The sequence below is a fragment of the Pleuronectes platessa genome, chromosome 12 (assembly GCF_947347685.1).
Source record: "Pleuronectes platessa chromosome 12, fPlePla1.1, whole genome shotgun sequence".
NCBI lineage: Eukaryota > Metazoa > Chordata > Actinopteri > Pleuronectiformes > Pleuronectidae > Pleuronectes > Pleuronectes platessa.
The window spans coordinates 11,613,008-11,629,172 of record NC_070637.1 but is presented as its reverse complement, the minus strand read 5'-3'; the positions used below and the strand labels follow the sequence as shown (position 1 = coordinate 11,629,172).

Genomic DNA, 16,165 nt, shown 5'->3' with positions numbered 1-16,165 from the left:
CTGAAGTGTATGTGAGGCTGAAATGACCAAACAGTGGTTGTACAACTACTGTCATATAGCACAGAAACCAGACAGAAATGCATTTAGAGATGTAAGGGGTTAGTTAGGACATAATGCAAACATAATGTATTACTATGGATTAAAAGTTAGATGCAGCTATTTACTTTCACTGTGAACAGGAATTCTCATAACTGGTTGATTATCTTGGGATGACCTGGGAATTCAGCAAGTCACAAAATTATAAGGGTGAACCCTCTTTAGTATTGTGAATTATGAGCTAGTTTTTACTTCAGTTTGTAAATTTCTGCATCCAGTCACAAACATTTAAGGCAGTGTTTTATTGTTTAAATGTCAAATTCATTTTATAAAAAATATAACCAAAAAGGACACATCTTTTTTTTTTTTTAAATAGAACCGTTCCTTTATAGTTCTGTCAGCCACCAATAGCCAACAGTGAACACAAGAGGGAGCACGAGTACCTCCTTTGTTTCACTCTGACATGTCACTGAAATATCTATCACAAAGACAGACATAGGTATACAAAATAGATAGTTTCAATAGAGAAGATTAATGGAACATTTTGTCACATAACAGTATCTTTGATCTTGAAAAAAATTGTTTGATTGGTACTCAGAAGAGCGCATACCTCCACCAAGGCCCAACAGTCCCCTTGTGAAACCATATTTACATTTACCAGATCTGGATTTTTATCTGGATCTGTACCACATTGACTAAAATTGTATATCAGTCCCCTAAACATGCCTGAAAATTATCAAGAATCAATAATTATTGTAAGAGAAATCAAGGAAAATGCTGAGAATGAGCATATCTCGCAATGTTAAAAAAAGTAGGGGGGAAAATCGAAATATAATGTGTTCTTCCTTGGGTCATACCCCACTCCTCCACAAAGTTAATGTAAATCGTAATTTTGACATAATCTTGCGAACTAAGAAACGAACAAATCCTAATGAAAGCAGAAACTCCTTATTGAAGTAAATAACACGTCACCTTGTGTTTTGTTTGCGTTGATTCATTCTTCATCATTTAACAGAACCTCTTTGAGCGCAGCTACACTGACCTCTATTGGTAGAAGGTTTCAAGTCCTTCATGATGCAGACCACACTGAAACGATGTGTATCTTGATGTATATACTGTATATAATACAGAATGAGTGAAGATATCCGTCTGCAATTAAAATGGCCAGACAAAATGTTTATATGGGATTGTTTAATAGTAGTTAATAATAATAATGGATTGTGATGTTTCTGTTAATATGAGGAGGGACATCTGGGCAACGTGCAGACTTAGAATAAGTCACATGGGATTAAGGATCAAATGGTGGATGGTTGTGTTGCCCCTGTACTTACAACAAACAACATAGAGAGGACACACCCCTGGACTTCCTGTGGCATACGAGAATACACAGACACAAGTGACAGACAGAGGACACTACAAGCCATAGTAGACAACTAGACCACAAACACACAGACTCACCTAAAAACCCACACCAACACAGATGCAGATGTTCCTACACATGAATGTCTGTAATGCGATGTTGTGTATGTCTGTAAGGAGCTACATGAACTCACGATTTGAGAGGAGTTTTCTTCTTCTTGGCAGGTTTGTTCTGGTTTTGGTCCTCAAGTTCCCCAATGTTGTCATTGTCATTTTCATTGTCATAGTCATTGGATGACAATTCAAAAGAGGCAGAGGCCTTCGGCGGAGAGTCAGCCATTTTATTGGAGGATTTGAATGGTTCTGTAGAGTCGTCTAAGTTACTGGGGTCAAAGCTGTAAGACTGCCTGGACAATTTAGGGGAGTTGCCAATTCCTGTCTTGGAGGTGAATGGATTGAAATTTGGATTTTCCCACTTGTCCGTTTCAAAGCTGTATGATGCTTTAGGAGCAGAGATTTCATCGTCGTTGCCGTTGTGTGTTGCTGGAGAGTCGTTGTCCAGCTGCTCCATCTGTGCTGGAGGAGCCTTCTTCATCCCCAGCTTTGGTTTCCTCAGAGGCATCTTGGAACCAGGTTTCTTGCCCACTTTCTTGAGTGGGGGTGAGTCCTGGTGTGACACCTCACTGCTCTCCTCAGAGTAGTCAAACTCCAGCCTTACCGCCTGACGCTTGGGGATGATCGGTTGCTCTTCAGGGTTGGTGATTGGCTCCTGAACAGGAGCTGGAGGGCTATATGGATGTGGGTCTGCAGCAGGGAGAGGGGAACTCTCTGCAGGCGTAGCAATAGAGACTGGACCTTTACGTCCTAGTTCTGGGGAGTTGGCAATTTTACTACCTCCTGTCTTGAAAGGGTCGATGTTGTCAAAATTATCTGGATCCCATTTATAGGAGGTACTAGGGGGGATGGGGGATTCTTCTTGGTCTGTTGCACTACCAGGGAGAGGTGTCTCCTCGTGGCACAAGGGTAAGGAAGGGATGACAAGGCTCTCTTCTTGGCTGGTGTGATTGGTCTCTTCCGGGAGAGGAGGTGGAGTTTCAACACGGTTCTTCCTGGTTCTGCGGAGGGTTCCTCCAGGGCTTGGTGTTGCAGATCCTCCTTCTGCTTCCTCCTGAGCCAGGAGAGGGCTGGCAGTTCGAGGCTTTGCCCGTTTCTTGACCTCTGGGGTACTGCTGGATGAGGCAGGCCTTGGACTTTCTGGGTTGGAGTTCTGTCTAAGAAGTGGCTTCTTCTTCACAGAACCAGGACGGACCTTCTTGGGCCTGTGGAGTGTACCTGGGGCACTCTCTGTGCCTATGCTGAAGGACTCTGAATTTGGTTGGAAACCTCCTGTTGTGGATCCGTCAAACAGACCACAGCTGTCTAGCTCTCCTCCCTGGAGGCTGAGGGATCGAGCGAGTGTGTGACTTGATGAATCAGTAGCATTATGCGCAATGTTGTATGTGCCACTGGCTGCGATTGGCTTGTTTTCATCAAAAACAATAGATGGAGAACGGCATCGTTCATCAATTGAAGTCAAGTCAGAGGCAGGGTCACTGACTGAGGTCTCTGCGACTGCAAAAGATAAAGAATCAGATTGGATAAGATAAGAACTCTTTTATTAGTCCAACAATGGGGACATTTACATGACATATAAAAGAGGTTTTATCAAGACATTAAAAATGCAAAATCAAAGCAAAAAATGTATTAATAACTTACATTATGATGATGATATAGTTAAACTGGTGAGTTCTGATGTGACAAAGAAATCCTGCATGTAGCTAAAAGCTGCAGGCTGGCTTTTCTCAGATGCATTTATACAAATTAACGTGTTAAAAATAATTCAGTGAATCTCTCTGCCGGAGAGAAGAATATTCTGATTCTGACTTACTGATTGGTCGAGCTTTCCTAGATTCTCCAAAAGCATCAGTTTGAGCAGTGGAGATTGTTGTCTTCGAATAGCCAGATATACCGCTTCTTTCCACTAGATGGTGCAACATGACTTTGCTTTACATGATCCTTTTTTCTGCACTCCACCGGCTACAGTATACTATCACAGAGTATTTTACTGAGCTAAGCATGGACAGTGCAATATCTACTTCTTACTGTACCTGTGTCATCAGATGTCAGAAGCAGGATCTGGGGGTCTACAGGAGAAACAGCCTTGACTGGAGTGGTAGATTCAGGGGTCTCAAATGCTCCATCAGAATCTGAGCTCCTTTAGCAAAAGACAAGGACAAATTCAGTCAAGGATGCTGGGAATCAGACTTGAACTACGATGACTCTGAATCAGGATCATTGGCATCAATATCACAAGAGGCAGAGCTAAATCTGTCTCCACAGATGGTCGATTATCATGTGTTGAGGTAATTTATTGAGTTATTATGTCACAGATATTGAAAGGTTTGCTGTGACTAACGTCGACAGACATAAAATCCCCTACCCCACACACCCGCCTCGACACACATCCCATACAAACAGACAAGAGACAATCTTAACATCCAAAGATGTGACAGCTTTACAATAAACAGGAGGTTGACCGAGGAGAACATCAAGCCACAAATGGAGAAATTACGGAATTGATTTTTCCTCTGCATTATACACACACACTCATACACATTTGGTAGCAAAGATAAGCACACAACCTGAATACCAAACGCCATCCTCCAGTGTTGTCATTATTAATTTCATCTGTGGCCCATCATCCCATCCAGTCTCTCACCTCTGTCTGACCAGCCCCCCGGCAGCCTTGATCATGCCATCGGAGCGTGAACCCCATGAGAGACTCCGGAGGAGCCCCAGAGCCGGATCCGAGTCTGGGCTGTCACCGTCTCCTGCCCCTCCCAGCAGCGTGTCCCAGCCCCAGCGAGCCCACTGCAGCGGAGACAGAGCCTGCCACGCAGTCACTGCCATGTCTACCGGCTGGCTACCTCTCTCCTCACCACAATGCTCCTTCCTGACACACAGTTAGACGCCCACTGCCTCGACCTCAGATGATGACTAAGACCACCGTATTGAACGCAGCCCCGTCCTTCTCTCTACCTTTCTTTATAGTCTAAATAGCAGCTCTCTTTGTTTCCTATCTACAGTCCTTTCCCTGTATGATTCTTAATGTGTCCATATCAGCACGTCTCCACTCCTCCCCAGTAGGAGATGCGACCAAATGAGACTGGCTGCCGAAGCCCACTGCCTGCATACAACTCTCCCTGCCTCACTCTCTCTTTCTCTCTCTATCCAAGCCTTACTGTACCTCCCTCTACCTCTCTCTCTTCCTCTCTCGCCTCTGAGCCACTCTGCTGTATCGATACAAGGAAGGCAGTCTGCTGGCAACCAGCTCACTCATCACATATAACACCACTACATTTCATATACAATAAGATGTCCTGTCTCATTATTTCCACTTTAGTCTCCTTTTATCTTAGAAAATTAAGAAAATTTCACCATTTCTTATTGGAGGGGTCAAACTTTTCAGCCAAAAATAGCCATATACTAGAGAACATGTTGGTCAGAAGGCTGATGATTACTTGCATGGTTCTATTACTTGCATGGTTATATTGAAATGTAACAAGTATTTTTTAGCTTTTCACCTAGTCTCAGAACTACTGTCTTAGTCAATGCAGAAAACAAACTGTGCATCAAATATATGTGTGTGCAGGTGCAGAAAATGGCCTCTCTTTTACAATGAACCATAAAGATGGCGATACAAATCCCTCGAGGTAATGCTAACCTTATTGGAGGCATCCACAGTTAAATGACAACTCATGTGTCCACAATGTATTGATTCAATCAATAGAGGCTCACCTGAAGCCATTGCTGAGGCAAGTCAGCATCTTCTGGTGCTAATTCATCACATCCCCACAGACCATATACACAAAATATGGTTCAAATTAAAAACAAGTAAAGTGTGAGAGACAGCTAGTTATCAATACAGCTGATATGGCCGATGCAACACAATTCCAGAGCTGAGACTTTAATGTTTATAGAGGAGGCTGGTAATAAATGTTTTTGCTGTCATGGTCAATATGTCCTCTATCCCTGGGGCCATATCACAGCAGAGTGGGGGGTTCTTCTACACCAACAATATGGCAGGAGTAACAAAGTCTCCTTGCACAGCACGATGCTTCTCTGTCAAATCTACAAAACTGATCAGGCTACACAAAAACCTTGGACAGCATGTTAGGGCTCCAGCAAGGGCTACAATAATAAATTGTACCTGTTTATTTAATTTTTATATATTTCCTCAGATTTGAAATCATCTCCCCACACACACACAGTATGTTCATGGTGCTGTGATGTGAGATGAAACAGCACATGGCTGAGAAGAGAGCCAGAGCTATAATCTCATCGAGAGCCCGGTGTGTCCCAGCAGGATGAGATGAGTCTGTCTGGGGATCCATCTGGATCAGTCACTGGGAACCAGGATCATATACTGTCAGATGATTTAAGGCAGGCAGTGAAGCAGACTACTCCAAAAACAGGACCCCAATGCTGTATCCAACGAACAAAAAAGCTTCCAGCACACAAAATGTTATATTTGGGGGGATACATTATGCTGTTATGGATAGATGGTAAGAAAACAGTAAAAAGAAAGAAACAACGTGCTTAGTTTCTCTCCATGCAGTGGCCATTTTTCATGCAACTGCAAACACTGTGTTGCTATGGCAACTGGAGGCTGTCGCCGCCATATGTTCCACGTTGGCAGAAAAAACATGAGCAGAGTGGCTGGATGCACACGGCCCAGGATGCACACGGCCCAACACACAGACGCAGACGCAACAGAGGCTTATAACAAGCCAGGATCTGCACATTGCACATTTATGACGCGAAGTGCTGCTGCATCAGCATCACTCTGATCACATCACCCGAGCTGGTTTCTTCTAAACCTCCCAGAATAAATCATCTTTATTTAGCTTTCGAACGACTGCAATCATAAATGAATCTGCCATCTGTGTTATTAGGGCACGAGCACCGATCAGCGGGAGACAGTGAGACAGTGAGGCCCAATTGAAACTGTAAGGATTATTATTTTAATTAATTTTTTTCCGGCAAATGAATTGGCTTTTTGAGGGCTTTTTACAGTTGCATCTTCTGCAGCCTTTATGTTACCAAACAGCAGACAAAACACAGAAGGAGGAAAGGGTGCGTGTACACGGAGGAGCAGTCGGGGTATGAGGTTGAATAGAAACAAAGAGAGCAGCAGTAAGCGATAGGAGCCTCTCAGATTGCCTGGAGACAGAGTCTACGCAGTGTGAGGCAGGGGAGACGCTTCATTTCAGACAGCCAGACGTGTCTGTGCTTCCAAATCCAACTCCACCTGTCTCGACAGCTTTCACAGAGCTGTAGGGAGAGCCATCGCCAAGCCCTGGGGAAGTAGGAGAAACTGGGCTACACGGACACCACAGTTAAACCTAACACCACCTATCTGTCAATTTAAAAACAGAAGATGCTGTGATTATTATTAGCATTTGTGTTTTGCATTTAAAAAAATGATGTCATCGCAAAGGGAAGATAGGGGAGGATGAGGCAACTGATGAGGAATGATGGAAAAAGACGGAGAAGCCATGGATAAATGACGGCTGGCTCCCGTCTGCAAGCAGCTGTGTGATTAGCCCCAATGGATTATCTGCCGAAAGATAGCTCCCTCCACCGTCTTGTGCCTGTCAAACACCTTTAAACACCCTTCTCTGTCTGGACAACCATGCTCATGTATCTCTTTCTATTGCTCCCTCCCTCCACCTTTACATCCCTCATTTTCTCCGTCACCTCCTGCATTATCTCCACAAATCATCTTTTTTAATCTTCTCTTGGTGCAGCAATCACGTCTCCCACATCTGCTTTGGAGCACAGGTTGATTTGTGATTTATTGTTTGCAACGTGTGGAATAAAAGAACCAGGGAAAGGTTTTCTTTCTGTATTGTATCTGCGTTTGTTCTTTATTACGCTGTGCAGTCTATGGTGTAAGGCTGAGCTGAAGAGACCAACAGGGGGAGCTCCTGTGCTGTTATCCCCTGACGAATGTGTCTGGACATGAAGTATTACAGCATAACCACTGTACAGGCTGTGAAGCACCGCATCATTATTATTATTATTATCTTTTTACAAGAGTCTCCCTAGTTTCTACACAGATGTGGTGCAGCGAGCAGGAAGCAATCTGCAGAGGATGTTTTTAATGGGACACAGAGCACAAAGCAGCTATGTCTGATTCTTCATCTTCAGGAAATGAAATCTTATGGAGAATCACTCTGCACTTCCTGCAGGTCATAAAGAGAAGCTGGTACAAAAGTGTTTTTGATCATCCCCTCAGGAGTCTGGTATCCTTTTGTCCAAGAAACCCCCTCATCCAGTTCCAAAACAAAGAAGCCACTGACAGACTAAGATAATCTCCAAAAGTAATACCTCATCGAGCCTAATCTGAGACTTTGACTGCAAGCAGATGGCACATTAAACAACAACAGGTCAGGTCAGGTCTGTGAGTCAGAGCCGAAAGGGAGTATTACATAATACATATAATTACTACATATTACAACCAACCGCACCCTCCCCTTAGGATGTAGGACAGTGGTATTTCAATTAAATTGTGCAGATCAAGAACAGGTTCTGAACATCATTATGTGTAGTGTTAGGATATAGTGCAACATATATTGAAATATTAGATATATCAACTAAACAAACAAACTATGATACAAAAATATTTATTTCAGTCCTCATTGAGGTGGTGGGATTACAAATAATGGCTAACCCTAACCCCCACTTTTCTTGAGAGAAGTGAGCTCCAGCTTGTTCTGTCAGGATTTTGTAACTGGGCTAAAATGGTGTAGTGTTTTTTGTTTTCACATTGCTGCTTTAAAAAATTCACCACGGTGTCGGAACATATGAGACACCGATCTGATTCTCAAGTCACAAAATAAAACAATTCTTAGTTTCAGGTGATCAAAGTCATGAAAACATTACTATGAATATTATCCCCAATAGACCCATTAATTCCAAAGATGAAATGAGAATAAAAAGAATAAAAACTCTGTTCAGCGTAAACAGAATTTTGGTCCATTACTTAGGACTCAACAGTTCCACATCAGAGACCTGCAGTGCTTCAATGTGTGAAGGCTTTACATACACCATGAGTAGTGTTGACAGGGTTACACAACTGAGGGAGTAAAAGCCTTGTTAGTCATGGTTGGGATGGCGGGAACTATTCCGGTCACCTGTGGGAGAAAAAAAGCTAAAAAAATCTCTCCCTGCTGCACTTCGGTCCACCAAGCTCTGAGTTTAGTCGAGCTCTGACAGGCAAAATGCTATAAATCATTCATTTCTGCATTACACACAGCACACACACATTTATCCCATTCCCTCTCTTGTCTTCCTCCCCTGGTCCCTCTTCCCCTGTGCAGCAGTGTGTCTGTGATATAAATAAAACACAGCAAAGTGGAGCACTCTTGCTCCATCCCCATTCCCTCTCTCCCTCTCTCTCTCATTCTGTCTTCCACTGATACCTGACTTATCTTCTTCTGCCCCCACACAGCGTGTTCTATTTCAACATCGTCACCAGCTCCTGCTCCCAGTGCACCAGCCACTTCCTGCTCAACACAGAACAAAACATCACCCCACCAGCCTCCCAGCGGCACCTACTGTACTCATTGCCTCATTTTTGTTCCCACAGGCTTCCCAATGCTCTGTTACATCTCATCCATACGTGTAGTACCTGTAGTGTAGAAGGACTGATGCATTTAAGCCTGCGCACGTGCTCCGATTCTCTCATCCTTATTTACATCACAAAAGAAAACAAAAACATGATGACGCGCTCAGTCGCTCACAGTGGTTTTCAGAGTGTGAAGGGATTTTCTGATATTTTGCAGAAAGAAAGCAAAAAGGGATCAAAAACCAAAAGGAGGTAGCAAAACATAATGTTCCAGAGACAGAAATGTGTGTAAGACTTAATTCGGCACCTGAGTGCATGATGCATAACAAATCAGTCTGGACCCACAAATAACATTTATGTTGCATGGGAAGCCAATGTCAAGCCATGAGTGAATAAATCATTGCATGCAAGAGCAATGCAGAAGCAGCTGGAGCAGCTCCACAGACCTCCAGCTTTTAATTAAGTAATGTTTCATAATTGATAGTTTCTTAATTAGCTCGATCGCCTCAGTCTGATCATTTCCAGACAGAACACTGAGCATGAATGCAGTTAAAGTCAAACTCACATGTGGTCTTGAGAGGGACAGGGGGTCAGTCCTTGCTCCATAGACTCGTTGGCTCCCATCCTTAGCTAGCTCGGCCCCCCCTGTCCCCCCTGCCTGCTCCAGCTCTCCAGCCACCCTCCACATTCACCTGCTCCCCCTCTCCTCTCGCCTCTCACTCCGATCCTTGCAGAGGAGGCAGCCTGTGCAGGAGGAGGAGAGCCCCGGCCGAGCTGACTATGCTGCAGTGCAGAGGATGAGCTCGCATCAGGAGGAGAGCAGTGGGTGATTCAGGGCTCCTCACTCCACGCACAGCATCCCTGAAACCTCTGCTCCTCTACACACTGAATGGAATATTCCTGCTTCTCATCTGGAGGTTCAAATGATGCAGCACCAGGAGGAGAACAAAATCTCCAAGAGGAAAATGTCGAGAGGAAAATCATCCACAGCAGATGGGATGAAACAATAATCCTGTTTTCTCTGTGTCCTGTGAGTGTGTGAGGAGCCTCGTCTGTCTCTGATATCGCTGAGCTGTGTTGTTGCTGCTCTCACTGCCTCCTCCCCCTCTCTCCTCCACTCTCTCCCCTGACAGCAGCCTCCTGTGCCTTTAAAAAGACAAGCAGCCTTTTTTTTCCTCGACTACCTTGATTATGCAGGGGAGCCAAACAATAGCAGACCCCTGAAACCCCATAGCAGGGGCTTTCTCTTTCACTCCGTCAGTCCCCTTCTTCCTCTCTTCCACAGTTACCCATCTCTCGCCATCGCCTTTGTCCTCCAAGGATCCCCCTCTCTTACGCTGCATGATGCATAGAGAAAATATCATCTTTTTTTGCCTCCTTTTGCCACAATGGGAGCCTCCACAACTCAGCGTAGCCAACCAGAGCTTTGCCTGAGGTAAACAATAGACTCTGGGAAACTAGTATGTATGTGCATTATTCAACTCTGACCCTATTAGGTTTCATTCAAGCCGCTTCAGCAGTGACTCAGAATCAACACAAACCAAACAGCCAATACAGCACCAATAAAGAGAAAGATTACATATTTAAGATTTTCTTCAGCCAATAGGCTTTTTACATTCACAAGCTATCATCAGTCAAAAAGGCAGGGACATTTTGTCATTGATATGTGAGCATCTAAATTTATAAGTAAAAACAATTCTCTGTGTGAAATCCCTGTGCAGCAGAAATCTTAAACTGCATCAAATATAGGGAGAGCAATAATGATATTCTGTCTCACTGAGTTTTTTTTTGATCTGTTATCTGTGTGTAATACGCAGAGAATGTGTCCTGTGGGATGGAAATAGGAGCAGGAACAGGTTCTACAAATTTCCCATTGATCGTCCAGGAGCAGTGGGAAAAGGACTCGCTGCATGGTGGAAATATGAGAGCTATAAATCTATTGTTTGCTCATGGGAAAGTGAGGAAAACGAGGGCTCCCAACAATAGAAACTCCAACCTGCAGCAGTGGGGTTCAGGTGTCGCACTTGGGCTGAAAAGACAGTGATATGTAGCTCCACTGCACATCATAATACACACTAACTAGTGCTCAATCCAACATAACACCACATTGCAAAGCGGTCACTGTTTGCATGTAAACATGAAGTCCATTAACAGATGTTCACAAAAAATATCGATGTATCTCTAGTCTCAGATGAGCCTGTTGTTTGACATTTCATAGCCCGAGGGGACAACTAAAAAATGATGCCCACTCACAACTCCAAACGCAGTCCCCTGCTAAAGCACACATATTGATTACTGCTGCTGTGCAGATCCCAAACCAGTTCACAAACGTATGTAGGGCAGCAAAGCTTGTACAGTGTGTGTCGATCACAAGTTCCTATTCTATTGAATGAGCAGCATCAACAGCCCCTCTTTGCTGCTGAGAGTCTGGCCTCGCCGTGCAGTTCTAACTGCAGCCTGAAGAACATGAAGAAATAAAAAATTCAGCATACTCAGGCACTGGAAATTATGGCTGTGGTAGGATTTTCTGAAAGATTCATAATGGCACTCAAGAAGAATTAGGGTCACTACCATCCTCCAAAATGTAGCCTACAAGACTCCCATTACTTGTAAAACTTAAAACTATCTTTGTGTATATTAAATGTGTTTTAGCTGTGCGGAAAAATTTAAATATAGAGTTGAGAGTTCATATAGAGCTGCTGTTAGTTACAGATTTATCAAGCCTTACTTTCAAAAACTGACAGAAGATGTTGGCTGATTATCACCAAAAGCATCTTTAGAAGTGCTGTAATGGATTTTGGGTTTTAATTCTCAAAGCAGTTCAAGTGAAAGTGTGCAGGCTGGTAAAGGCTCAATCTGGTACAGGCTCAAATTCATTCTTCTGAAAGTTAGAAATTAATATAAATAGAAAACTGACTTTGTTGCAAACCATGAAATCGCTCTTACCAAATCAGTGATCACACATTTACAACGTGGGGCACCTAACGCCAAATTTGTAAGACAGATTGTTGCTGCTGAGTGTAAATATGCTCTGCTATAGTACAGGCTTGAAATACTATACAATAAGCAGAATATAGAAAACACAGTAAAGCAGCTCCATAAGTCATAAAAATGTTTTGGGGAATCCTGGTTTTAGATATCTGTGCTGATCTGCTCCTCTGATCATCCAGCTGGGCAGCTGCTGATCAGGCAGTTTAAGAACCTGAAGCTTAGAAAAAGCTGCATAAACAATCCATGCATCCATTTTCTATACCTCTTATCCTTTGAGGGTCACTGGGGGGAGGGAGCAGCTCACATAGGGCAGCAGATGGGGGTACACACTGGACAGTATTGCAGAGCCAACATACACAAACAAACCACCACTCACATTCACATTTACAGATATGGTCAATTCAGAGTCTCCTATTAACCAATCTGCATGTGTGTGGACTGTGAGAGGAAGCGGGAGTAAACCCACGCCAGACACATTAAGAACATGCAAACTCCACAAACGAGCTGGGATTCAAACCGGGTACCCTCTTGCTGTGATGCAACAGCGCCACTGTAACACCGTGCCGCCCGTAAACAATCATGTGTACATGAAATCCTTCTCTTTATATCAATGAAGAAAATAACCCCAATCAGTGGAGGGATCAGGGCCCTTCAGTGGGACATAAAAAATAAAGAGCCAATGAAACAAAAGCTCAGACATCCATCGGGCCAAGTTAACGATGAGAACGCTTATCACAGTAAAAGGTAAAATAATAGCAGCTTGTAAAATGCAGTGCTCTATATCAACCTCAATTTGTCCACCAATGTGTCTCACTGGTGGATTAACCCTTTTGATGAGTTAAATATAAAAAAAAGGAAAGAAAGCTGTTTTTTTCTTTAAAGAGAGATGTAAATATTTCTCAAGATACAACTCTTTAAAAAATCCCGGGGATTATGGAGCAATTACAGGAGCCAAATTCAAGAGCTTTTTACCATCCCTAAGTGCCTTTGAGCAAGATAATAAATGTCTGACAGCAGAGGGAGGTGTTTAGTCTTATTTGGGCTGATACATTATCACTTAATTACCAGTATATATCCCGTTTCTCTCCATTATGGCCTTTATACTCGAACTAATGCACTTTCTTGTAAGTATAGTTCTAACCTGCACATATTTAGGCATCTTTTGTGTTTCTGCAGGCAAACAATCTGTGAAATCCAATCAGAACATTCAGCCCATGTTACTATGCAGGTACCCCTCTTCTCTCCACTGCTTTCCTCTCAGATGTCATGAATAATATAACAACACAACGTACTCCAAGCCCTCTTTCTGGTTCTGGTCTTCTCAGAGCAGGGTTAGTAGCTGATATTTATATATGTATATCATTTTACACAGAAAATATTACAGTCTTTTCTGATTAAATGCTGATGTATAGATACATGAGAGCTTGTGTTTCCCAGTGTTGATTCATTTATAAACACCAGGTGACTGCAGCATCCAGACGACAGAGTGCAGACACAGCCCAGCACCACATCAAGAGCACTGGACTCTGCGCCCTCTGCTGGTTGTACATAACACTGCACTGAGAAAGTGGCTGAGTCATACCCTCCTACAAACTCAAGTCTGTGAAAATAAATAAACAGCGAGGACCAAACACCCTGCAGAGGAATGTTTAGTGTTTTATGTACTGATAGCAAAATAATGATAAGCATTTAAATATAATCAGCATGCAAGTTATGAATTACATGGAGCTGTGTGCCATAATGCACAAGCAGTCATAATAGCCCAAGTGGTTAAGATAGAAAATCCATGGGGTTAAAGTGCGCCACAAAAATCATTTGTTCCTTCTGCATTTGTTATATCAACAATTAAAAAGCCACAATTATACATACACATTACATGAGAGTTTCCATGACCACTAAGTTCATAAATTGGCAAATCCCATTTCCTTTGAAATCATGTGGTAGACACATAGAGCAATGCTATACTGTAATTTTGTGACTGGGGTAATAAATCTGGATTTCACTGCTGCTCAGCTGCTTTCTAGGAATTATTCAACATTTAAAGAGACATGCTCCTTATCCCTCTACATGAGATCACTGATACCACTGACAAATATGAAGGATGCAGATACACAGATCTTTATTAGCGTTGGACAGAGCCAGGCAAACTCCTTCCCCGCTCTTGATGCAAAGCCAAGTTAACCCCCTGCCCACCCCAGCTACACATTTACCACGTAGCTGTGGGAGTAGTGGTAGCAGTTTTGTCATGTGACCACCGGCAAGATAATGAGCACATTTCCCCCAAATGTCTGGAGCTGTAAGAATTAGAACGTATCAAGTAAATGAGTGAACCAGATGTCGACTTAATGCGTTAATTTGACTTGAACTGGAGTTGAAGGGATAAAGACGTGGCTACTTGTCGTCAAGGAGGCTAAAAGGACTAGTGTCAGCCCAGGTTAAATCTATACTGGAGTTACCAGTAAAGCAGAGCAGAAGCATACAAGAAAGCACTCTCTCAGTCGCATCACCTTTTTTAACATGACAAACACGATGATGAAATGAGAACAGAACAGGTTCAGGACAAGTGACAAGTAGGCAGAGCTCATGTGCTTACCTTAAGTTCTGGTGGACGGGTGCAGAAGCAGGGCACGGGTCCTCAAACTCGTGAGCAGGAGTTGCAGGAGGGGATGCAGGGGCTGCAGGAGGAGGGAGAGGAGGAGGAAGGCTGGGGGATGCAGGTGGGGTTACTTCAGGTGTGTGTCTCTCCGGGGGTGTGGGAGGAGGAGTGGGGAACTCTGCGCTGTCGTGGAGGTGAGGAGGGGGCTCAGGCAGGAAGGGGGAAGTAGGAGGCAGGGGAGAGGCAGGGGGACAGCCACTTCTCTGTGCCTGCTCAGCGAGGGTGGGCCTGCAGGGAAGGGAGCGCAAAAACATCAACACACAGTCTGAAATAAGGCGGCCGAGTACGGTTGTTCGGAGAGAACTCGGTGGACAAACTTTTGTTTCCCATGAAGGAAACTTACCTTACCTTAGAGAAAGACAACACGCTCTGCTCTGTCCCTAAACCAGCAGTGACTTGAAAAAGGAAATGTTCACTTCAACCAGCCTAAGGAAGCTTTGACGTTTGAATTACATGAAACTGAAGGTACAACTCCACTCATCAATCCCTCTACGTGACTGCCCACGTTTCCCTTCTTTGCTCCACTCGTCCTCAGCAGACGGACGTCTGGAGGTAAGGGTGTCCGTCATCATTGTTGGAGTGGATTTGGCACAGATCTAGGCTGGTCTTATCAGGAGGGGTAGTCTAATCTGACAGGCATTGCGCCGGACGCCCTGTGCAGCTGTTACCCACTTGGGGCATGCCTTCTGTTTAGCTCTAAAAATACTCCCCCAGCAGCCTTTTCTGCAGAACAGAGCATCAACAATAAGCTCTGGGAAAAGACTAAAGCACATTCACAGTGATGGAGCATCAACTGTCTGCTGAGCTGCACTTTCCAACCAGCTCATTTCAGACTGAAACTGAAACTCTGCTTTTGAGTAAAGTCAGAGTTTAATAACCTTTAATGAGGGCGTGTGCTTTTCTACAGGGCGTTACAAGCTATAGTTTAACGGGGGCCTGGTTCCTATCATCCCATTATAAGGGTACAGATTTTTTAATTGATCCAGGATGGTTGCATGAAGAGGAAACATGCTATAATAACATATATGTTAAAGTTTTAAAGTGTGTTTTTACCATGCAGTTTCAGAGCTACATGTCGTAAGCATCTGTGGCTAACTTTGCACATGCAGCCTGAAAATAGAAACAAGTCACAACATAGGCCAAAACTCAGAAGGAGTATTAACTGGATCGGTTGCTTCTATGTGGAGATAATGTCAGCTGGCCCACTCAGGTTAACAGCTGCTCCCAGATATGATGTGTATGTACTAGCAGAGGTTTTTATTACCATAAAGGAATGAGCGCAAAAAGTCAGAGGGTGCACATGTGCTCTTTTTCAGCAACACATCTCTTCATGTCAGCATAGCTCCACTGTCGTAATCAACGCCTGCAGGCTGCCCGATTCACTCGTTCACTGTTGGTTACTGAGCAGTGTGCAGGGTAACTCGTGAGCACATCTTGAAAAAGCTAATCAG

At 43.7% G+C, this 16,165-nt stretch overlaps 1 protein-coding gene across 1 annotated transcript in view; it reads right to left on the bottom strand.

The window, feature by feature from the left end:
- tacc2 (transforming, acidic coiled-coil containing protein 2) overlaps positions 1-16,165 on the bottom strand; it is a 34,491-nt gene that overhangs the window by 12,341 nt on the left and 5,985 nt on the right. Inside the window, exons 3-4 of the mRNA XM_053435874.1 lie at positions 3,543-3,649; positions 1,590-3,006 (exon numbers count right to left, since the gene is read on the bottom strand). Coding sequence (XP_053291849.1) covers positions 1,590-3,006; positions 3,543-3,649 — 1,524 coding nt within the window. The remainder of the gene's footprint in view (positions 1-1,589; positions 3,007-3,542; positions 3,650-16,165) is intronic.